Source organism: Rhinolophus ferrumequinum, chromosome X, assembly GCF_004115265.2.
Source record: "Rhinolophus ferrumequinum isolate MPI-CBG mRhiFer1 chromosome X, mRhiFer1_v1.p, whole genome shotgun sequence".
NCBI lineage: Eukaryota > Metazoa > Chordata > Mammalia > Chiroptera > Rhinolophidae > Rhinolophus > Rhinolophus ferrumequinum.
In genome coordinates, this window is record NC_046284.1 from 327,295 (window position 1) to 352,691 (window position 25,397).

The window sequence follows — 25,397 nt, forward strand, 5'->3', positions numbered from 1 at the left end:
GAATGGTCTGTATTAGGGAGTACTTGGGGTTTTCTGGTGTGCCAACCCCTTCTGGAGGTTGGAAATGATGGCAGGGATCTAAGCCCCTACACCTCCTGTTCCTGGCTTGATCAACTCTGAATGTGAAATACATTTTATTAAAATACTCTAACTTGCTCAGTAGCATACAATGTTAGTTGCCAAATTTCCCAACCTAAGGTCAAAAAGGGCCCTCTTACAAGTTTGGAAGTTTCTAAACTCTTTGTCATGCTAATGAGATTTCGCCTTGCCTAGCAGATTCTGCCAGCTGCTAGAGGACCCTCTCTGGCACTCTAAATTGGTAAAGTTTCAAGTAAATGAAGCTCACCTGAAACTAATCACAAGCAAACAAAATACAGCATGCGTCCTTAAGCCACCCTCCCCTCAACCTTTTTAACCTCTGGATTTAGGCTCTGTGGAACTCTATCATTCAACTACCATTTGGTTCAGGGGACTCAACTTCTTACCTACTGTCCAGGCTTTCAAATGTCTGTGTCCTTGCCCTGTACTAAAGAATAGCAAGTGTCGAAAAACCATTGGTCTTCAGTAACAGCTACATCAAACCCTGGTAAGAAGGCAAATCTTAGTGTAAATTCCATATACACTGAACCTGAGGCTTGTCTCTTGTTCTCTGTCCCTCTACTCCACCTCTGACTCCCTCTCTCAAACACACTTCTTACACTTTCTTGTTCGATACCAATTGCATATTTGGACAAAAACACAAAACTCCTGCTCTCATCTGTACACACCACCAACCTCTCGGTTCGATTGTCTCTATGGGAGATCCTAGCAACCTCTTCCAATGTTCTTTTCCAACTAATATGCTCTTATTCTGTTTCTGGAGTGAGGTGGAGCTCCACCAAAGCTCAGAACTGTGGGAGCCAGTATGGAATAATACAAGGAGGATAGGTCTGAAGGCTGCATTTTGGACTTAGTTTTCTTTTAACAGTTGTCCAGCCTTTACATTTCTCATACATTTAGGTGCCTTAAAGGTAAGCTTAACTTCTCTGACTCTGAATTTTTTCACCTTATATAAAAGAGAAGTAATACCTACTTCATAGTTTTATTGCATAGATCAAATAAAATAACAGCTATGAAATATTTTATAACCTATAAAGTTCTGTGAGGTGTCAAAACTTTATGTCAGGTGGTTTTAGTCAAGAAATGCCACAAAGCACAAAATGTTATCACAGCCGTGAACCATGCTTCCAACTAAATTATGTTGTGTAGTTCCAGGCCTACTTACAGACCAAGGTTTGCTTCAGTTCAGCTCACTTGGACATTTTGATTAAAGTTGACATTAGGAAAGAAAAAAATCCAACCTTTATCCATGTTTGATACAAAGGCCAATAGCAATTATATCACTTGAATGTAGTTAGATTTAATTTTCCTTTGGTATCTTGGTGAAATTCCCTCAAGAATGTCCAGGAATAATTAAAAGAGAGTGGCTCTGGTGCAGGAAGTACATTAAAGGTAATTAGTAAAATGTAACAAACTTAGATGAAAACTGAATCTACATTCCATCAGCCATTTCCAAGTATAAACTATATAAAATGTGTTTTGTGAGGTGGACTTTAGAGAAGCAGAGAGGAAGAAGGCAGGGAGAGGCTGCTGAGGATTTGATGCAGTAAGTCATGATGCGTCAGGAGATTGTAAGAAAATAGTGTGTTAGGAACAAGGGGGCTCAGAACGTTAAGTTATGTCTTATTTCATCAGTCAGAACACTGACATCATAGGTAATTGTACTGAAGAAACGTGTCTGTCAGTCAGAAAGAAATTTTTTACATTAAATCATTAGCTCATAAGTTGAAAATGTAGTGGGTTCCTAGAGTTGAATCAGTGAATGGTTTCTGCACCCAGCGTGTTTCCATGTACCAGAATTCCTCTTCTCTAGGCGTTCTCAGAGATGGAGGACCCAGCATTAATGTTACTGGGACTAGGTTCAAATGAAAGCCCATATTGTCTCTGAAAAGAAATTAAGAAAGTACCAAAGACAAACTGGACACACTACTGGCGCACAAAGGCTGTAAGCAAAGGGGAAGTCATGTGAAGATAAGAGAAAAATATTGAATTAGCAATTAGGTCTTAATTACTCAAGAAAGTACTGTTTACTTTTACACACACGTGCACACACACGTGTGCATGCGCACATATGGCTGTTGATGTTAAATTCTGCATACTTCACAGGGCTTTTGTAAGGATTAAATGCAAATCAATATAAAGCTTGTAGTAAACAGTAAGGATTGATAAATGTTAATACCCTTGTTAGACATCATGGAATGATACGTCAGCTTAGTGTTGGGCCTTACTTGCATTCATCTAAATGCAGCAAAACTTCTCCAGCTAGCTGTTTAAGTCATTGCTAATGTGTAGAATGTAACCCAGTCCCATCTGGCACTGGGGAAAGGCATGTCACTGTACTTCTCTTTCCTATGACTCATAAGCTCACTATTCCTGCCCTCTTACTTGTATCTTGGCCTTTAAATGAGGCTGCTTCCTTTCAACTTTAGTGGTGGTCCTTAGAGTTCAGAGGAAATTTGGGTTAGGTAAAGAGGTAGCCAGATTAAGACAAGAGTCAGCAATTGCATCACATTCATCTTGTTAACTAATTCAAGAAAAGTACCTAAAATATCCAAAAGCTAAGGAGCATATTTTCAGGAGAGCTATTGTCTTATTTCTTCACCAAGAATGTTTTAGGTTGGCATGACAATGTACTTATATACCATACGTGACAAAGTACTTATATACCATATGTGACAGCAGAATGGATAATCCTGAGAATATTTTTGAAAAAGTAACTTCTCTAGTCACTGAGGATCTGATTTCTTTCAAGGTATCTGATGACCTACTAAGCACCCTTACGTTCATTATTTCTCTCATTTGAGTCCCCAGCATCCTTGTTAAATAGAAATGGTAGGAATATTCATCTTCATTTTACAGGCTCACATATTAACAAATATGGTGGAACCATGACTAGAACCCAGAACCCCTGACTCCTAGTCTGGCATTCTTGTCTACAGTTCTGACTGTCATGATTCATCCTGAGTCGACCACTTTTGATCATTTCACTTCCCTACTTAAAAATGTATTGAAGAAAGGATACCATTCATAACTTCAGGGCCCACCCAGCCCCATCTCAACAACTTTATATTGTTACTTCCCTGGTCCTTAGTTTTCTCATCTGTAGAGATGATGATGCTTATTTTCCTGGCTCACAGTGTGGTAATTTTCAAGTGTCAGGATGGATGTTATGGTTTTACTGAACTGGAAAGCCCTCTATAGTCCTCTTACCATATTCACTTAATTCCTTAACTTTAATTAGAACTGGCAGTGGAAAAAGAATATGTATGACTTTCTTAGCTGTACAAAAATGTGTTCTTGGACAACACACTATTGTGTTGGAAGGGTTTTTTTGGTAAGTTTGACCTGACAAAAATACCTCACTTGATTTCAGATGTTTTTCAGAATGGGAACCTACTACAACATCATATCTTTTCCTTCTTATTTTTCTTTCAAGGGATGAGTTATATCTAAAGAGGTCAACTTGATTATTTCGAGCAGTATGTTACTGAATTGAAGTTTCCCTATTGGTCCTGGGGTGAATCAGTCCATTTGTATGGTCCCACCAGAGACTGGACCCCGGTACTCAGCCTGGGTACCTCATAAGCCTGTCATGACTGGCAAGTCTGTGAGCTTTGGAGTAACTCAGTACTACTGGGTGGATCTGAAAGAGCTACTTAACTTTTTGTAAGTCTCTATTTCCTTATCTATTGGAGGAGATAATAATACATATCTCATATGATTATTGTTTGAATTAAAGTAATAAATATATTAAAAGTAATTAATAGAATATCACTCAATAAAGAGTAACCAGGTGAACTTGTGGATGGATTTCCTGGAGGAAGTCCTTCTGATTGCATATCTTAGCAATAGGGAGGGTTATCAGCATCATATCTGAATATTAATGACACCATTATTATAGATAGCCATCCTTCCCAGCTGTGTTTAGTTGAGTAACAGATTTAGAAAGTGCAGACTTTAACGTATATTTTCTCCTGGGATTTCATCACCATCTGATTTATTTTTCTGGCTAAAAAGTGTAATTGTAGCTTGATTTCCCCTCTCCCCCCATCTCAACAACTTTATATTATTACCTCCCTGATCCTTAGTTTTCTCATCTGTAATTAGAGACAATCCCAACCATCCTCCCAAGAACTAGCTGCCTTTAAAAATTTGAATAAGAAACTGGTAGTGGAAATAGAAGGTTTTCTCTTTTCCCAAGAAGGAGTAGGAGAGGAAAGGTAGGAAAGGCTTTTATCATCAACTTTTTGGGGGCAGAAACCACTGGTTCCTCTCCCTTTTACTCTCCCTTTCTACCTAAAAACCCCAATGCATTTTGGGTTTTTAAGATTGTCTGGATATGGGAAAAAGGCAAGATATGGTTGCCAGGATAGCCCGAATGGGGAGGGACTAGAAAGTGGGGGGCATAAAAAATAGGATTAGACTGGGGCCATGTAAAGCCATCCAGTCTGCAACCATGGGGGAATTCGGCTACATGGCAGAAGACAAGGTTTCTCAATTTATCTTAAACCATGTCCTGTCATGTTCTGCAGCCAGCCACCCACCCACGCTCCATTCAGCAAGACTTTGCAGCCACCAAATAGATTGTAGGAACTTTACCATTACCATTGCTTTTTTTTTTAATTTTATTTTTTAATTTATTGGGGTGACAATTGTTAGTAAAATTACATAGATTTCAGGTGTGCAATTCTGTATCACATCATCCATAAATCACACTGTGTGTTCACCACCCAGAGTCAGCTCCCCTTCCATCACCATACATTTGATCCCCCTCACCCTCATCCCCCACCCCCTAACCCCCTTACCCTCTGGTAACCACCAAATTACGTTCCCCAGATTAATTTTCAAACCCGTGGCCATCCTGTGGTCACCGACTGCCCTCCAATCCCCTCACCCTCCCCCCACCCTCCACCCCTCCCGCCCATCTAGCAACCCTCAGTTTTTCCTCTTTGTCTCCAAAACTGTTTCTGATTAGTTCATTCACTTATTCTTTTCTTTAGATTCTGCATATAAGTGAGATCATATGGTACTTATCTTTCTCTGTCTGACTTATTTCGCTTAACATAATGTTCTCTAGGTCCATCCATGTTGTTGCAAATGGTAAGATTTCTTTCTTCTTTATGGCTGCGTAATACTCCATTGTATAAATGTACTACCATTGCTTTTTGGTACCTCAAAATATAGAGATCAACAGGAAAGATGAGGGAAGGACCAGACTATCCCACTCAGGTAGTTCTCCTCTACCATCCCACTGAATTGCTTTGAACACTGCTTTCTGTGCCCCCTGCCTTGAACTACACAAAGATCCTGGGGATTCCACCTCCCAATTTAAGACTATCCTGTCAGGAATTTTTAAAATGGTACCCTGGGCTGAGGAGGGAGTAGAAGATGAGAACCACCCGCTATGAGCCAGGTACTGTACTACTTCATACAGATATATAAATATATCAGTTCAGTCTCACAGTAACCCTATCAGATAACTATTACTTTTGTTTGACAGATGAGGAAAATGGAGCTCAGAGAGTTCAAATGATGTTCCCAGCATCACATAGCTATTAAGTAGCAGAGCTGGGACTAGAAGCCAATGTGGTGACTTAATTCAATACTGATTAATTTATTTTCCCCACCCCTACTTCTACTTAGCTCCAAAGGAAGATAGTACCTCTTAAGCATTAGCTTTTATTATATCAGGTACCACCTGCCTCGAACTGAAGGCTAAGAACAGGATTTTTTCTTTTTTTCTGTCTGCCTTTATTTCTTCATCATTTCCGAGGAAGATGCTAGTTTGTTTTCACAGTGTTGGCATTTGATTTTCATTTTAATTTTCAGGGTGTGTTTGCACTTAATTGGCATGTTGTCTGCCTTCTGCCAACCTTCATTGTAATCGAGTCTGGACTAGAAGTGGATTGAAGAGGACAGCCAAGTGCAGTGTCATGTCATCAGCCTTTCAAACTGGAGAAACATGGCAGGTTGTTTCTTAAGATTCTGTTTGAAGTATAGCATTCTTCCAGCCCCCAAAGCCCCTTGTTCGTGAGAAAACCTCTCTGTCCTCTATAAAAATATGCCTCATGCTCCTTGCTGCTATGGGCCCATATCCCAGGTGGTACTTGGTGTCGGAGTGTGGGAATGTCATCTGTTACTGTCTTTCTCACACACACGGCACGGTAGCTTGAGTAGGTCCCAGTTTTATTAGTTTTGCTCTATTTTCTTTTACACCTTTTTAAAAGCTCCTTGAATTCATTTCAGATTTCATTTCATTTTGATTCTCTTACTGTCACATTTAATTATAAAGTATTAGAGTTAGAGTGATCTAGTCCAGCTTCTCTATCTAGTACTTACATCTGTTTCTTCCTGTTGCTGAACTGTTGCCCAGCCTCTGAATACTGCTAGTGACAGGGAAGTGTTTTTTCCTTTGCTTTGCCCCACCCCAAACACCCTTTTCATTTTTGGACATCTCCGTTGGTTCATATGTTTCACTTATTTTGTGATAGCTCTTCAGGTATTTGAAGACAGAAAACCTATTTCTTGAATTTTCTTCCCTGAGTTTAACATTAGTTTTGTGTCCCCTCGTTCTGGACATTTACCTCTAAATGGGTTTCAATTTGTCTATATCCCTTATCAAAGTTGACTGCAACATACATTTGTCCCCTTTCTGCCATCTTAACAACACTAAGTGTCCTTTGTTCAAGTCCTTCTTTGTATTCCTGTAGATTAATCATTTTTTAAATGGTAGGTCATTACCACTGACAGATGATTTTAATTAAAACACATACCTTTATCTTCTCCTTCCCATGAACCCTCTTCCACCCCCACAAAACCAGCATTCTAATTTAGCATGGCATTATGTGACCTAACAGTGTCTGACATATGAAGTGCCTAAAAGGTCATCTTCTGTTGTTTCTGCCTTCCAGAGTAGTTGAATTAAGTTCAAAGTCAGGATGTTTTTGAAATCTTAAATCTCTCTAGGGATGTTTTTCATAACATCTTCAAACTGGATAACACTACAATAAATGAAGTATGTTCCACGGGATTAAAAGGTTATTTCCCTGGTGTGTCAAGGTACCAGAGAACATGAAACCTCCCTTTAGGCCCTGGACATCTCTGGCTGTCAGTGCAGCCATCCTGTCTCAGTGAAAACTTTAGCCCATCAAACTGAATCTTGAGTGACAGCAAGACAAAGAAAAGGAGTCAGAAATAAAAAGAAGGGATTAGGGTCACTGATGAATCGAGGAATGTGGTTCGAAGAGGAAGGAAGACCCAAATGTTGAGCCACTGAGCTAGGACAAAAGTGCAGCCATTATAGCTGCTGCCCAGGAACCTGAGAGTGGGTGTGCACGCGCGCGTGCAAAACACACACACACACACACACACACACTCCACCTTTGTCTGGTAGCTGCCAAAAATAAAGGCAGGTGGAACACACAGAACTCTGACACCAGCAGCAGCTGCTTCTAACAGGATTGGGGTAGAAATGTACAATAATCAGAGGAATACAGGAAGGGATATGAGGTGGAAGAGAGTCAAGAGTTCCCTCGATATGTATATTTTATGCTCATCTCATTATTACACAAAAGTTAAATCAGAACTTTTCATATATGTGAATTTTTCCTTGTACATGTAATTTCGATTTTTAATGAAAAAATTATATGACTCAAAATGAATTAAATGAATTATAGATTGCTCAAAGCTAGAAGATCCTTAGATATAGTCTACTTCAGCTCCCATATTGTATAGTGAATAAAACTTAGGAGCAGAGAGGGGAAGGAGCTTGTCTGAGGACACCCAGCTACTTATAGTTGTACTTTGTGTATTATACCATATCACCTCTTCTATATGAGTTGTTTATACATATGTTTTGAGTTTTGGAATCTTTATCATGACAAATTAGATTCATACAGTACTTTTGAGATATATAGAGTTCTTTAGTTTAACTGTGATCATCTCTTTTTCATGTCTCTCTCACCCTTAATATTTTTTAACTTACATGGCTCCTCATTTAAGCATTGTTTTCTGTACAACAGACTCTGAGCACCTTGACAACGTGTACTTAAAAGCACCATACCTCCATATTTCTAACTGCTATGTTCAAATCCTGGGAGGTACTAGCAAGTGGAATTAGCCAAGCAGCATTATGGAGAAGAAAGTACTCTCTTACTATTACTGATTCTGTCATCCATCATACTGACCGGACTTTAACTGGGAGGAATCAGACTAGACAGAGCTTGGCTAGCCTGGCCTGGAAACCTTCTGTGGACCTGTTTGCTATAGCACTCCCATCTGCTTGCTCCATGTCAGTCCCCAACCAAACCTATAGATTTCCCATCTGTAACGGCTTGCTGGCGAGTTGCCTCCTTTCCAGTATGACAGCTAACATCTTTGTCAGCTTCGTTATCCAGGTTGGAAGTGACAGTTGAGCTTATTAGTCACCTTGCTTTAATCTCATGAAAATCTTGGCACTCGTATTTCTGAGGCTAATCTGGCCTGGAAGCCAACCAGCGCTAATGCTCCTTTCCCAACCATCTATTCAGTCCTTGACCTCTCTCTTCTGTCTATATAGGAGAAGGATCTGAAAGGGAAGCTGAAAAGGGGAGGAAGTGAAGGAGTACGGGAAGGGGAGAAGTTTGGAGGTGGCATTCCAGGCAGACTATCAAGTGCAAGACTCCTGAAAGCAAAAAATGATCTAGTATATTAAAGGAACAGAGAAGGTTAGAATATTTGAGAGTAAGGGGGGAGGAGAACAGAATGAAAGGGGAATACAACTTGAGAAGTTGAAGATGGATTGAGAAGCGTGTTATACGCAAGGCAAAAGAGAAATGTTTAAGGCAAGTTGTCATGCCTATGATTCTGTGGCTGTTGTTCATGAAGTTCCTTTAGCCTGGAATGCCTTTCTCTCCTCAGTGCTTCCCCACCTCCTGAAAGACCATCCTTCAAGGTCCATAGCAAATGTTGCTGCTACTAATGAAACGCTTCCTGACCTTGTGAGGTTGGCTTTACTATGTTCCCTTTGTTTTTTTCATAAGGGAAAACTGAGTATCATAGATATTAACTTGATGATCAATTATTAGGGGCTTTGTGCTCAGGCAATAATTATTGCACTTCAAAAAGTGCAATAATTTCTCTTCATTTGGAACTCCCATAGAAACTTTTTGCCTCTCTTTTGTATTATACATTTATTTACTATATATTTGTTAGAATTTATCTATGGTTTGTTTTTCCCAGTAGACTCTGAGCACCTTGAGAACATGGATCTAGTCTGACTCACCTGTCTTTTCTACTACGTACCATGACCACAAATGGTGCCTACTCAATTGCTGAATTGATTTAAACTCATATCCCAAGGATCAGCACTATTCAAATCCCAAAGGCTATGTTGTCCCAGGTCCGTAGACATAAACGTAATTTACTTTCATGCCTTGCTTTTTTTTTTTTCCAGTTGCAAAAGGCCAAGGGCAGCCCCCAACAGAAATTTTGGTGTGGGTCATCTAGACTCTGACACCTGAGACTCAAAGGTCTTTGGGAAAGAGCATAGCAGCCTCCTGTGACAGGATCCTCAGACCCAACCCAAGGGAGAGACAGGTAGGAGGGGTTGTTTTTCTGATTTAACTGAGCATTTCGTGGCTTCCAAATACTTGTCTCTATGCTAATGTTACTTTATTGCCATTACAGTCAGCAAAACAATTTGTTATACATTATTCAAAAAGTATTAATCAATTTTAGCTCAAAATAGATTTTTAGAAACCCACAAAGTTTGTCCCAAAATACTGATCACTGGGGAAAAGCTGAAGCAAGCACAGAGCTCACTGTAGCCATAGAAAATTATAGTCCCTCTCCCAAATCATTTTTTTTTAAAGATTTTATTGGGGAAAGGGAACAGGACTTTATTGGGGAACAGTGTGTACTTCCAGGACTTTTTTCCAAGTCAAGTTGTTGTCCTTTCAATCTTAGTTGTAAAGGGCGCAGCTCAGCTCCAGGTCCAGTTGCTGTTGCTAGTTGTAGGGGGCGCAGCCCACCATACCTTGAGGGAGTCGAGGAATTGAACTGGCAACCTTGTGGTTGAGAGCCCACTGGCCCATGTGGGAATCGAACCGCAGCCTCGGAGTTAGGAGCATGGAGCTCTAACCGCCTGAGCCACCGGGCCGGCCCCCCAAATCATTTTTATAAGTAGCCAGGGTATAAATAAATACAAATGTGGGAAAATACATACTTTTAGGTTTTCTCGTTTAGAGGTGAGATTTGAAAAGTTAGTATCTATGATACTCAGTTTTCCTTTCTTTTTTTAAAAAATGGGAACCTAGTATAGCCAACCTCACAAGGTGATTATAAGTCCAAACTAAGATAACTTCTGTAGCTGTATGCAGCCTACCACCTAGTGGGTGTATTCACCCCTTTTCTTTCCCCTTCCCAACCCGATCTCTCACACCCCCTCCATCTCTTCTCTTGCCAAAGTGTGTTTCTTCTATTCTTAACTTCATAAGATTCCCTTTACTTCAGAGCTGTAAATCCTGGATGCTTGGACAGATTTTTCTGTTAGAGGACATTTATGTTCTTGTGCTGTCTGACAAGATTGGATAAGTCTTGATACTTAATTGTATTGCTCCTATATATATTTTATGGTACATTAATTTTTACTAATAATCAATACTTATCTGAGGCAGCTGTTCTTTATTTCATTACCTGAAAGGGGGTGGGAGTATAGATCTGTAATGTGGAAATTTGTATTTCTATCGCCTTTTTTGGGGCCAGGGGTTGGAAATGGTAAGAATTATAGAGAAAGCATTTTGTGTTTTAAGAAAAAACACCTAGTCTCTTGGTCAGGAGACTTGGGTTCCTTTCATTGATCTGCCATTATGTTATTTTATGACCTTATTTTATTTTTTGTTTCTCCATGCCTTGGTCTTCCTGGTGATAAAAATGGACTTTGTTGTTGCTAGCCTTGTTAAGCATAAGGGATAAGAAGACACTAAATTATTGAAATCTACAAATAATTTGCCCCTTATCAAGTCCTTCCAAGATGGAATTAGTGGAGCAGTTAAAGAGGCAGTAAAATGATACCTGAAGTTCTATTGAGTTCCTGAAAAAGAAAAGTGCACAGAGTAATCCATGATGGCAGTATGAATCCATCTGACCTACAAGGTCGTCTCTGAGGCACAGGCTCAGCCATCTGATCTACTGACAGCCAAACAGCTATTACAAGAATCTCAATTGTATGCTCACTTATCCAAACACATGTATATACTATAAAAGGTAGGTCCAGCATTGAGGAAACAGGAAGCAGAAAGCAGACAATTTTACATGATTCAATCTATATGATATTTTACCTATCTAAGCATATTTCCTTATCTGTAAAAAAAGAAGTCTGTCTTAGGTAATCATCCAGTTTAAAACATATTAGATGATCCTGGGTTTCCCCTAATATTTATATATCAGAATTGCGAGAATTTCTTCTCATGTTATACAAGACCTGACTTGAGCATAGCCAATAAACCACATGTGCCAGGGGAAAGAGAAAGACATACTTACTTGTTATATTTACACAGAAAGAAGGGCTGGAGATTTCGAAAAGGTCTCCTATCATTTTGCGTAAACCTACCATCCAGGTGGGTGAGCAGGTGATGAGGGGCTATAGGTATGTGTTCTATGCCCTAAAAATGCCAGATGATGCTTGGACTTTTTCATAAATTCCAGACATTCTTTGTAGTGACATTTGAAACTCTTGCTGTGGATTTAAAGGAATACTTGTTAACATCAGAGTGAAGGTCCTGAAAGTTGAGAAAGAGGAATGAATTCTGTATCTCTTTCATCTTTAGCATGTGTGTGCATATCTGAATTGGCTTGTTTTTGAAGAGATTCAGATCATCTGAAGTAGAAATGAGGCAAACAGAAATAAAGCCAATCTCCAGAAAAACACACCCCTTAAGCCCAAGTTACTCTGGACTCCACTTTGCATCCTTCCTAATTGGTTAAATGTGTTACTGTCTGGAAGAAGGTGTAAGTTTTCAGATTTCAGCCCCATTCTCAGCCTGCTTATCTGCTTTTAAATAGTATGGTGGCCTAGAAGGGATACAAGGATCTAGGATGTGAGAATGAAGTATGAGTGTCCAAAGTGACTTCTATGGTAGGTATAAAATATGAAACAAAAACAATAGCAGCAATGAAGCCAATCAGCAAACAAGTCAATTCCAGTGAAATAACCTTAAAGCAGAGAAAAAACAAATTCAATGACTGATATTATATATTTGAAATGTGCAGGTTGGACAGCCTTTGGACTTGGAATGAAACAATAAGAGGTTCCATTCATGGATAACCAACAAGATAAGGCTGTTGTTGCCTCAGCCAGCGGAGAAAACACTCTGATTAATGGGGTCAAAGAAAATGGTAAGTGCCTTTAATTATAGTATATAATATCTCTACCAGTAGTCCTTTGTTATTGTTAAAGGTTTTTAGTATCTGCAAAGTTTGCGTAGCTTAGGTGTGTGATGCCTCTGAGATTGATGTTAATCCTAAACTTTATTCAACCAAATCTCTAAGTGGGCTACAAAGGTCTGTAAGACATATCTAATCCAAGCCCTTTGCTCTCCCAAATCATGTCTGTCAGATGAATACTTACCATATTGAGCTGTGTATACTGCACACCCACGTTTTTGGCCCAAACTTTCAGGGGAAAAAAAATCTTTTTTTTTTTAATTCAAATTTTTGTTTACATTTAGGTACTTGGTTTTTGTATTATAAAGGAATTTTAGCATTTACTTTTTAACATAATGGTACAAGAAATTTTATTGAACAAATAATTCCAAAACACAAGAACAGATACAAGGTACAAGAAATTGTATGTACTGGTAACACATTTACAATATTTAAGCATCCCAGAAGGCCAAGAACCCTTCGTCGTTGCAAGTTCGTTGTAAGTTCCACAAAACAGATTATTGTATTCCAGGGTATTATTTTGCATACAGATATCGTTATTGATTTCTAGAGTTACACTTTTAACTCATAAGCATAAATAAAAGAAGTAAAAACATTTATATAGATACGGAATTAGCACTACCCATATATAATGCATATCCTTATTTTCGCCTCACAGATTTGGGCCTAAAATTATGCATTATACATGGCAAAATATAGCAAGTTCCTCAGAATTCCTAGGGAATTAGAAATATGCTCTGATGTGAGGCTTTGGGACATGTAGATTCAGTAGGAGCTTCCAGAACAGACGCCTGAAGGATAGGACTGAGCCTCATAGCCCAGAACCATGAATGTACCATTAGAGTGTTTTCTTACCCTGAAAGCTTTGACTTTACAGTTGATCCAGCAATCACTCCAACTCTTTCCTCATTTCTGAGGAAAGTCTGTATCTAAAGAAAAAGATGAACCTAAAGATATCATTTTTTTCACTAGCATGAGCATTCAGTGTGAAATCGGAGTTGTTCTTTAACTTTGTCATTTCCATTTCTCAACCTGGAGATGCTGATGCTTAGCATATATAGTAAGATGAAGGAGCAGAAACTGATCAAAGGAAACAGAGTTAATGAGTGTAGTCTAAGACCTTTCATTTTCTGTCATTTTCCCCCTTTTCTCTAGACTCAGAGGACCAGGATATGGCAATGAAGTCATTTACAGCTCTAGAGGCTGCTGCACCAATCCAGCCTATACCAGTGGTTCAGAAAGACACTGTTATGTACCCTAGGGCTCTCCTGCCTCTGCCCTCTAAGAAGCCTTGTATGCAGGACCCTCCGTCTCCTTTGGGCCTGATTGAAGCACCTGAGCATGCTGCTAATAGCGCTTCTGTGAATGCCATCTCCCTCACATCTGGCGTTACAAAAGGCCTGAACACGTGGTCACTGCCCAGTGAGTGTGAGAAAGCTCCGTTCGCCATAATGGAGCCTGCAGGCATGTCCGCTCTGAATGGGGACTGCCTCATGCAGCCAAGCCGGACTTGCTTGGGCTGCTTCATGGAATCCAAGGATGCAGTAGATCCTGAGCCAGGCATCAGTCTAAAAGTCGGTGATCTCAATAGAGATTATGAAACCTGTGCAGTCTCTGATATAGGGATTCAGTGTATTAATGCTGGAGAAAACATGAAATATGGAGAGCAGCTGCTCTCAGACCAGCTCCTCGGCTTCCCCCTACACAAATCAAGGGCAGGCGATAGACGAGAAGCCGAGAAACCTGACATCGACTTGGAGGATCCAGCTCAGAAGAGTTATTATGAGGCATTACTCTTAGATAAGTGCAATACAGAAGAGGCTTTGCTGGCAAATTCCAATCAGGATTGGGGTTACTTTGAGACTTTCATTAGTGAGAGTAAGATTGAACTGCTTGACCTCTGTTCCAAGAATGAGTTGTCTGTCAACCTGTTCTCTGAAGAAGATGTGGATAACTACATGTTCGATGATGATGAGTCAACACTGGGCAGTGACGTCTGCTCCCTGAAAATTCGATATGAGTCCTTCCAGGACAATGTTCGAGACAAGACCACCCTCCTGATGCAGGAGGATGCCCAATTCAACTTTTTCCCCAGTGTCTTTACTACCTGCCCCAAGCGGGAGTCTAAGAATGGGGCCCTGAAACAGAGCAGCGATCTTTCCCAATTCAGGGTCCCTGATGTGAGCATCATCTGGGGTGAGGAAGATAAAAACATGGACAAGAAGAAAGACAAAGAAGAAGGACAGGAAGACAAAGGTGTAGACAAAAAAGATGGAAAGGAAAATGGAGAAAAATCTGCCTTAAATAAACCATGCGCTGGGACTGAGGGAGGGCAATTTAAGAATCCAAAGCAGGGCCATCTTGCCAATTCCTTGGAGGCCTCAGGGAATTTCAGTGATGACAGTTCCTTCATTGAGGTCTCTTATGATGCCATGGGGGAGATCAAAGACTGTAGCCGCTACATGGCTCGGGACACTAATTCTGGTGGCTCCTCCTCCCAGCAGAACTATGGGCTACGAGCCAAGAGAAAAGTCAGGTACAGTGAAGATTATCTATATGATGTTGACTCACTAGAGGGTGAAAAAGTAAATGAGAGAAAGGAATGGCTGCCAGGTGGTTCCAAAGAGGAAGACGATGATGAATGGTGTCCCAAAAAAAGAAGAAAAGTAACCCGTAAAGAGCCCCCTGTTATTATCAAATATATTATCATCAATCGCTTTAAAGGTGAGAAGAACATGCTGGTAAAGTTGGGTAGGGTGGATGCCAGTGAGACAACAGTGAATTTGAGTGAGAATCAGCTAAACAAATATGCCAAGCTGGCCCCCTTGAAGGGCTTCTGGCAGAAGAAGAAAAAGAAGCAGGTAGACAGTAGCACAGACTCCAACAAGACACACTTTTGCCCAAAGCAAAGCTTTGAAGCAGGTAGCTTTGAGGTGTCATTCCTGCCACCTGCTCGCAAACGAAAATCTAAACTTGGCAGCAGGCACAGAATTCAAAGAATCCCATCCGTGGAAACTTCAGCAAATGGTAAGCAGGTTTCATTCTGCAATGATCAGAGGCAAGCCAGTAATCGCAAAGAAGATGGAAGCCTGAAGGGTACGTTGAAATCAGCACCTATGGCTGCCCCCAGCTGTCCAAATGGATCACATTTAAATGACATCACAGGCCCTGACTCAGTGAAAGTCAAAGCCCAAGATGCAGAATTTAAGGGGCCAGAGAGGAAAGTGCTCAACAAAATCAAATTTAAAAGTGAAGCCAGATTAAAATCTAAGAAAATCAAAGCTGGGCAAGAAAGCAGGCCAGTTGTTCAAATGAGCCCTCTTTCAGAAGACCAATCCTCCAAGGTTAATTTAAAGAATGAAGGTATTCCTGGGACCTCAAACACTTCCCATCTATCTGAATTTCATGAAACAAAGGTTGCTAAGAATTCTACTTTCCTACCAACAAGCTGCTCTTCTGAAATGCCTCTATCATCTGCTAATGTTGGCACCAATATACCTGTTATCCCTGGAGGATATCTGCAGACATTATTAGATGCTTCTGACTTGTCAAATAATACTGGGATCTCATATTTTACTCACCATTCTCCAGAACAAAATGAAGGCAGTGTCACTCAAACGGAAAAATCTTTTGTACCTCTCCAGCGTGCCCAGGACTGTGTGCTTTCCTCACCCTCTGAGTCTGAGCTGCAGCAGTCATCTCAAAACTTCAAAATGGAATCAAGCAACTATGGAAGTGTGTGGCCCAACAAGCCTACTTCTGGTTCCCAGGAATTCATGGCTGAAGTCTCCAGAGAGACAGCTCCAACCCAATCCAGTGAATTTGGAGTCTCCCAAGTAGTGTCCATGGAAAATAACCTCACAGCTACCACATACAATCCAGTCTGCCTCAATAGTGGTGGCAGTAGTTGCAACAAGGTCCTGTATGCCTCTGTGCAAGACACTCAACTGTCAGCTGATGACTCTTATCAATTATGTCACTTTAATCATGGGGAGATCTGCTTTCCTTTCCAGCATGGCCCAGTCAATATGGATGATGGTCGACTCTTTAGCTTTGATTCTATGGCACCACTCTCTGTCAACTCAAGCAATTATTGCTCCTTAAGTTTGAAGTCCTGTGAAAAAGATGGTGATGATGATATCACTGATGACTTCCTGGCCCACTGCAGCCCCAAGCTTGTGATCCAGCAGAGCATTGATGAAATAGCGCCGCTAAAGGAATCCACTGACCTCCTGGATATATCCAACTTCACTCCTGACAAATTCCGCCACTCTTCCCTCTCAGAGATGTCCCCACCTGACACCCCCAGTCTTTCCCCTCAAATTTCCAGATGTGAGAGTGTCAAGACACTAGGAACACTGAAGGGGTTCCAAGAGGGTGTCCCAGGACCACTGGGCAATATGGACAAGATCAAGTGGGACTGCAGTACCCTTTCACAGCAGAGCCAAGTGGAAGATGGATTTTCTTTAAATAACCATCAGTTTCAGTTTCATATGTTCAATGACGAAGATTCTGTCAGTCTACTCCAAAAAAACCCTTGCTTGTCAACGTTTAATGATCCATCTGGTCAAATGAATGCGAACAACAAGGTGCCAAAATCAAGAAAGAAAAGTTCACCCAGCAAGAGTGGGGCTATGAACCAAAGCTTGTCTCAGAAAAATACCAGGAAAAAATCCCCCAAAGCCACCAACAAAGGGACTGAAAAGCCATCTGGTAAAACTTCCCGCCAGGTCCCTAAGTCAACAAAGAAAGGGAAATACATGGCTGCAATCAATGGAGAGAAAATGCAAGCTGGCATTGGCCGTGGGGGAGGTCAAATCAACAGCATATCTTCCACAGGGAAGACATTGGCTGAGTGTATCCAACGTGATGGCCCTGGGGCCTCAATGAAGACGCCAAGTCAGAAGGGACTTTCTGGAGATTGGGCTTTGCGGAAGGAGAGCAGCCCAGGCTGGAGCAACATGAGCTTGGGCACCAACACCAACAGCCTCCTGGATGATGACCAGCGGGAATTTCAGGAGCCTTCCTATATCTTGTCCAACATTGCTTCCGGTATGGCGGATGTGCAGAGATTCATGATGGCCTCCATAGAGCCCTTTTGGGAACCCATGGAACACCATGGGGACCCCAACATAGTCTACTCCCCAGAATCCAATAGTCTAAAATTAAAAACCCTCAAAATATTGGCTGGGACACCACACGAATCTAAGAAAAAGGTCAACAGCGGGTTACCAGGAGCCACTAAGAATCACAGGTCCATCAAGGGTGTGAGTAAAAGCATTGGGAAAGCAGCAGTAGATGATTCTACTCATGCCAACCTGCCTGCTTATAATGAGGACTCTCACTCTGCCTTCTTTGATAAAAAGTATAATAACCTGAGCACTTTAGGCAATAGCGGACCGACTCACAAAAAGTTGTATCGTCACAAATCCAGCTCCAAGGCCCTGAGAGAGGAGAAGTGTAAAGGAAAGCGCATGGAGCGGGAACAGGTCCACAAGGATGAGGCTGGGACAGCTTCTTTTGAAAAACTGAGGTAATACCACACCGAAATGGCTGAGATGATGCATCCTTAGCTAAGCCCACAGTCTCATTTTTTCCCTCTTGACAGCAAAAGTTTGCATGCAAGAAACTTTCCCATTCCCTTCTTTTTCAAATGAAAAAGAAAAGATAAAAGTGCATGAAAATCTCTATACTTTTAAGCCACCCAAAAGATTGGGCAATTTGGCTGTGGCTTGGCTAGGGATAAGCTCTTTAACAAGGCTACTTTTTCTGCTATTCAGCATTAGTTTTTATTTATTGACAAAACAGAACTAAAATATGCTCTTGAATGATTTTGGGAAGGAAGGGCTTTACAGAAAGAAAGAAATTTCAACAGAATTCAAAAGTTACACAGACAAAAAGCCAAGATCATTTAAGCAAAAAGAGCATAATTTGGAAAGCAAAATCTCATTGTGCAGCAATTAGGAGTGCTTTCTAGTGCCCCTGCTGTCTGTATTTTTTTCTGCATCTAGAATGACGTAAACAAATTTCGATTGTATGACCCCTTTGTGGGACATACGCTAAAGCTAACTAAAATGGCGTAAATTGTTGGGTTTTTCTGCAGGGGTTCCGACTACAATCTCCTAAAAGCAGAAACAGCATTTTGGGTTTTACCTGTTTGAAGAAGAGGCTCGCATTTTCCAGAAAGACATTTGATGTTTGTGTTTTATTTCTTTCAAAATATGCCTTGTGGTATGTATGTTGACATGTAAGTGCTTAAAGAAAAGAATTTTAAAGTGTGAGAATAAGTCTTTGGAAGCAAACTTTAATCTGATGTTCTATGTAAAAGACTTTAAAGTCACACACTTGCACACGTAGTTTATGCGCTATTTACCCAAGAAAAAAAGGAAAACATTGTGCCAAACTACAAACAAGTGACTCTGTTGTATATATTTTTCCTTCTATATCAACATTTGGTTGTGAGTATTTGGGGAGCCTGTCCCTGTTGATTTACTAGAAACATTCCAGTGATTCTCACTCTTAACCACCCCCACTTATGTGGATAGCACCTATAGATCACAGTGGGAAAATATGTTGTGCTACACAATTTACCAAAACTTAAAGGATATGGTTTGAAATGTGCCAAATGTCCTTACTTCATCTCACAGATTCACCCCAGTTTAAAGCTCATAAATGAGTTTCTAAATATATATATATATATATACATATATATATATATGTGTGTGTGTGTGTGTGTATACATACATTATTTAAAAAACTTTAACTCTACTGCCCTGTGTGGAAACATGAAGAATTAAACATGGCACAATACAGCTTTGTTTGTTCCATTGTCTAAGGGTTAAAATGTTGGAAAAGTCTGGAAGTCACAACAGCTAAGTCCATTAAGGACCCAAGTATATACATTTACAGAACCTTTTACAAGGAAACAAAACAGCTGCTTTAAAGTTTGTTTTCTAAAAGCAAAATGTGTAGCTGAAAATTTATTTAAAGTGCAAAGTTATATTGCTGATACTTTATATCTCAGTTTTATATATTTTATAATAGTCTGGGATAAATTATAAAATAGCTATAAAATCAACACTAATGATAAATGAAGTACATAGATTGCTTTTATTTAAGTAGTTTCCTAAATGTTCTATTCCAGTTTTGTCAAAAGTGCATTCATATCATGGCTTTAGTGTTCTTTAAGTGTTTAATCTTGCAATGCCAATGTCATTTAAAGAAAATGTTAAGGCATCTCAGATAACCTGAACAACTCGTGGTAACAACCAACTCGGGCCATACCTACTTAGTCTGAGGATGACTAGTATTTGATGCCACACACTAAACTTAAATTTTCATTTTTTATATAAATTTCTGCAATCACATTTTTATTCAGTCCTATCCATCCCCCTTTTTTTAAAATTTCGCAGCTCCAACATCCCTCACTACTAGCTTTTTCTTCGCCTTTACTTACCACTTGACTTCTAACATTTGATCTATTTTCCTTGCACAGTTGAAGGCCCGTGTGTCTGATGACTGATGCATTATGGCACAGATAAGATAATGGATGTGAAAGCGCTTTGTAGATCATAAAGTGCTATACAGATATAGGGGATTGATATTATTAATGTTGTTGGTTGTTGTTGTTGTTAATCTTACTATCTTACTAATATTGTTGCTAACCTATTAACTTGTGAATATATAGGCTGTGGGTGGGAGGGTGGAGAATAAGTGGGTGGGGGAAAAGGGGATTTTTAAAAAAGGGAAGATGTTTCAAAAGGAATAATTTAAGCAAAATATGAACCTACCTAGTTATTGCCAACTGAATACACTCACAAACATTTGAAAGTAGTCAGAAAGAAATGGAAGGAAGCCTGTCCCATGTATTCGTTTACACACTTCCCAGACCATGATTCCTTTCACCAGCCTGCTCTGCTACTTACAGCTAGGTAGTCAAATGAACAAGCCTGTATTCTTGATGGTGTGAATGTGTGTGTGTAGGATGAGTGGGTGAGGCGCGTTTTGTAAAGCTGCTTCAGACCTGTTCCTGGGCTTTGATGCTCTATGTGTGATGAGTCCTGGAAAATTTCTTAGTGGAAAGGCACCAGGTAATACATGTCTCCAGCTCTACAGCTGCCACCCAAAAGGGAAAATCATCAGACTGGAACACTTTCTTCTATTTCTCCACTCTGATAGCTGTTGGTAGTGAATTGTATGGCTGGCTCCTAGGAACTGGTGTTTGCTTTGTTTTTGTTTGTTATGTTTTGCAGCTGAATTTTGGTTTGGAATCACCAATTCTGCCAGAGTTCAAAGTCACCTGCTGGCAATCAAAGAAGAACTAAAGAAAATGTTCCATGATACAAAGTGTCTTATAAAAAGTAAATATGGGAGCAGTTGTCCCAGTTTTTCTCAGTACCAGTTCAGCTTTGGAGAATGGGTGGGGGTGGAGTACAAGGGACAGCCTGAAACTTGGAAACAAACAATTTCCTTGTCAGATTTGCTATCATTAGTCCTTTGGAATGGATACTCTTTCAGTTTCTCCTGTGGAGCTCATTTGGAGCCAAGTCTAGGGCATGGTTCATCACTTTCTCCAGTACATGATGTTCTGACTTCTTCAGTTTTGAGGGCTTTGTTGGTCCTGTCTCTGCTCTCGCAATTCTTCTTCTTTCTGTCACAACATAGTAGGCCTGACTTTTTGAAGATCCCTCATTCAACCAGCTACCTTTGTGGAATAAGGACCAATGATATAAATAGAGTGTTTTGCCCTAACAGTGATATCTCAAGTCAGATATATGAAGTTTTCCCTGGTCTGAAATTACTAATTGCCACTACCTACTTAATCTTTCCTGCAAATAGTATTCTCCCTTATTTTCCTTACTTAATCTCACTCCTTGGTCTGAGAATTCTTCTTTTATAATCTTATACTCCACCTCCCCAAAATGTCAGAATAGAAGACCCTTAGGCAGGCTGCTTTCTTGCAGAAGTTATTCCTTACCTTTAATTGCCTTGGCCGCTTTCAAATCCAAATTGAAACATGCTCACCCACACACACAGAATTGTATCACACAACTGAGGAAAGTTTTCCTTTTCCTCAAAAATCTGTAAGAATAGACCTTATCCCCTTTCTGCCTTGTTAGGTGCTGGACTATGTGGAAAGAGTGGCCTTGACCAAGGTTCTTTGAGACTTTGGGATTATGTTTGGGCTGTGCAAACTGGCTTGAATCAGGAGCCTCTCGAGTGTCTCACATGCCAGCTTCCTACCAGCTTTCTCTTCTGACCTCTTGGTACTCTGTGCAATTATGTGTTAAGGCCTTACCTTCTCCACAATGTTTTCAAACCTCCTGCACTTCCTTCACCATCACTTCTTTAGCTAACTCCCTGAAGTCCTTGGTGCTAGGTGGGCTTTTGTGACAACTTACATCTTCTCGGAACTCTTCCTTGCTGGGATGCATCTGTATGTGTGCTAGGGGGCGGGAGATAAGTGTGTGCGAACAGAGAGGCATAAAGGATGCTTCCCAAGCTGAAAACAACTGGCTGGCATCCTGTGTTCTGTTATGTGAGGGTCCACAGTGTGAGTGAATTTCCATTTTAGTGGATAGCTCTTGCCAAGCTGAACCAGTCTGATGCAGGGCATCCAAGAATTGAAGAGAGCTAAGTTTCTGTACTGAAGAGGAGAATGGAGCACGCACTTGTTCCAACTAGTGCTAGAACTAGAAAGATTTGTTTCCCCCTGTATTTTTGAGAAGTTTAGTTTAAAGAATTTTTGTTTTCATTTAGGGTTTTTTTTTTAAATGACTGCCCACAACTATAGGAATATGTCCTTCTTATGAAACAAAACTAATATGAGATTTGTTTTCTAATCATAAAATTCACTAAACAAATCATTACGTTTAAAAGGTTTAGTACCAAAATCAAACATTTTAGAAACAAATAGGGATCTTGTCAACACAATGTGAGCCAGGGATTTTGTAAAGGTTTCTCAAGTACCTGAATAAAAGAGGGAAAAAAAATCAGCTGTGTTGTTTAAACTTGGGAAACACTGTCATCTGCTTGAAGGTCCTCAGCCAGCATAACATGACTTTGATGGCAGTATTCAGGCTATCTTTTAAGGCACGTTTTTTACTCAGAGCTCCCATTACAGCTACATGATACTTGAGATGTACTTTTTGTTTCAGAATCATAACTAAGAGGTAAAACATTAGAGAAGGACAATGTAAAAGAGAGATGCTTTGTACAAAGTCGAAGGTATGAATGAGGCTTTTAAAAATCAGTGTCTTGGATAAATAGATACGAAAGAAACACTCATCAACATGACATAGAAAGGATGTATGTCCATCTAACAGGCTCATTGGTTTCTGAGTCTTAGAAAGACATCCCCTTCAAAAAGAAGAAAGGAGATACTGAAATCGTTTTGCCTCTTTGAGAGATGCCTAGTTTTACAGCACAAAAGAAAAGGCTTAGAATGAAAACCAGAAGAGGCCTTTTGTTTTGGACTCCCAGTGAGGAGGGTAGAAAGCTGTAGCACTCACTAGAGTTTGCTGCCTACAGAGTTTTGAATGTACTAGTCCTTAATTTAATTTCCATAAAACTGAATGCACCTCTTTAGTAAATTATTGATTTATGGTGCTAAAGAAAATGATTATCCCCATTTTTCTCCTTTCCCAAGCCCCTTACATATTTAAGAAAATTTAAAATAACAGCATTAGAGGCCCTTTTTATGAATGTAACCTAAGTTTTTGTTTGATATATTACACTCCAACTTTAAAATGTTAGGAAATTATTTGCCTTTTTTCTTTTAGAGTTAAGTTTTATAAATAATCTGTAGAGTCAATTGAAGTATAAAACTTAAGGATCACTCTTAAGACGCCTACAAAATCTTGTATATTTTTAAGTGTGCCAATTTGTAACATATTTTGTAAGTGTATATTTTTCTTAGGAAAGTGCTGTGAAGTGTCTGTATGTGAGAGTTTTCCTTTTCCGCACCATTAGGTGCTCATAAAAGGATATTTACTTCAAAGTTTCTGGTTTTAGAAACCACAATACAAAGGAAAAAAATACATTTTTGTTGGGAATTTTGTAACACAAAACATGTTGTGAAAGAGTGTAGTGATCTTGTGCAAAAGAAAATGAACATTTGTGAGCTTCTTGCTGTTTTATAGATTTTCTTGTAAATTATTCTTGTAACACCTCTGGTTTTGTTGTTCTTGTTGCAAAGGGTTTAAATATTTGTGACTGAGTGTATGGTGAAACTGTCATAATGTTACCTAGCTGAGTTTTGTTATTGTTTATGGAATAAATAAAAAGAAAAGTTTAAAAGACTGCTTTAGAATCTTATGTAACAGAAATCAAGCCATTTTTAAATTACATTCTACATCCCAAATAAAAAGTTCTTCATTGTCTAGAGCAGTGTTTCTCAAACTAGCTGTGCTGAGGGACCAATTTTTTTCTCAAATTCATTGCAGACTGATACTATCATAAAACACAATAAAAAGGAATTTAAGTGAAAATGGAAAAAGATATTCAAAGTAAAAGGCCTAATGTATTCAATTCAACATGTAAAATTAAATTTTTAAATAAACATAATATACAGAAAAAGAAAATAATCGCAAAAATTTGGTCCCTGTTTGAAACAAGTCCACTGATTGATGTCAAATTGCCATCGAAAGTTCTAACTACACTTTCAGTAACTCATTGAGTAGGACTAGCAGCATTACCATCATCTGGGAACTCCAGGCCTTACACCAGTTCTACTAAATCCGAATGTGGATTTGAACAAGATTCCTAGTTGATTGATGTGTATGTTCAAGTTTGAGAAGCACTGGGCTAGAGTTTTGTGCAGGTGATTTTTCTGCCCCTCGAATTGGGGGACCATTTTCTAGTGTGTTAAGTCTTCAAAGACCTTAGAACAAAAGGTGCCCTTGTTTTGTGGTCTAGATGGATTCTACAGAGATGCAGTCCTCTCAAAGTATCAAAGCTATTTATTGAAAATAATAAATGCTGATTTGCCTGGTATCCAAAAGACGTCAGATTTCCCATAATTCTACATTTCCTATATTTTTTTTACTTACCACTCACCCATGGACCCTGTTTCCTTTTATCAGAATGTTTCCAAACTCTGTTCTCACTGTGCTCAGTATTTTCATCTTGGCTATGTGTAGATAAATTGAACTTTGCTCTCAAGTATCCAGACCATGTGAGCAACCCATCAGAGCCCACAACCACTACCTTACTTTTAAACATCAGTACTGAAAGAAATGGAAAAGTGTGCATGAGAGAGTGGCCATCTATTCTCAGTTGATGATCTCATTTACTTTCACCACTTCAGCTACCACCTAGATTCCTGCAAATCTCTCCAGAGTACCTAGCCTACATTTTCAATTTTAAGCTGCCTATCTCTGCTTGCACATTCTGCAAGTTCCTCAGATTTATTTATTCACTATCATTTCACAATCCCTTTTCCCTCTGGGTGTGCTCTAGCTCAGTGAATGGTGCTGCCATTCATCCATTTAGTGGTCCATTTAGTGGCCCAAGCCAGAGAGCAAGGTTTTCCAGTGACTCTTCTCTTCTGTCCTCACATCCAATTGGCCACTCTCAATTCTCCTATCCATCTACCTCCGTTGGCACTGCTTTAATTCAAGCTTTCATAGTACTTCACCTGGACTCTTGCAACACTGATTTCCAGACTTGAATCTCACACCTGGAAATTTTTAAGTAAGGAAAAAGAAATGGAGAGGGGGGTCTCTGAAGAGTCACCAACTTTTTATTTTGCTAAGTAAAGACATTTTAAAACAAAACTATTATCAATTTACAGAAGATTATTTTAACACCAAAAGATAATCAGACACTTTTATTAAAAATGCATGACATTGTATTTTCACCATGGACCATGAGAG

At 39.7% G+C, this 25,397-nt stretch overlaps 1 protein-coding gene across 2 annotated transcripts in view; it reads left to right on the forward strand.

Annotated features, from left to right (window-relative positions):
• The window catches only part of NEXMIF (neurite extension and migration factor), a 97,539-nt gene extending 73,100 nt beyond the window's left edge, over window positions 1–24,439 (forward strand). Inside the window, exons 2-5 of one of the 2 annotated variants that reach the window (XM_033109232.1) lie at window positions 9,533–9,675; window positions 12,349–12,474; window positions 13,678–18,055; window positions 18,626–24,439. In XM_033109232.1, coding sequence (XP_032965123.1) covers window positions 12,396–12,474; window positions 13,678–18,055; window positions 18,626–18,683 — 4,515 coding nt within the window. In that variant the 5' untranslated portion in view covers window positions 9,533–9,675; window positions 12,349–12,395 and the 3' untranslated portion in view covers window positions 18,684–24,439. The remainder of the gene's footprint in view (window positions 1–9,532; window positions 9,676–12,348; window positions 12,475–13,677; window positions 18,056–18,625) is intronic. The other variant, XM_033109242.1, reaches the window with a different exon arrangement.
• Window positions 24,440–25,397: the final 958 nt, after the last annotated feature.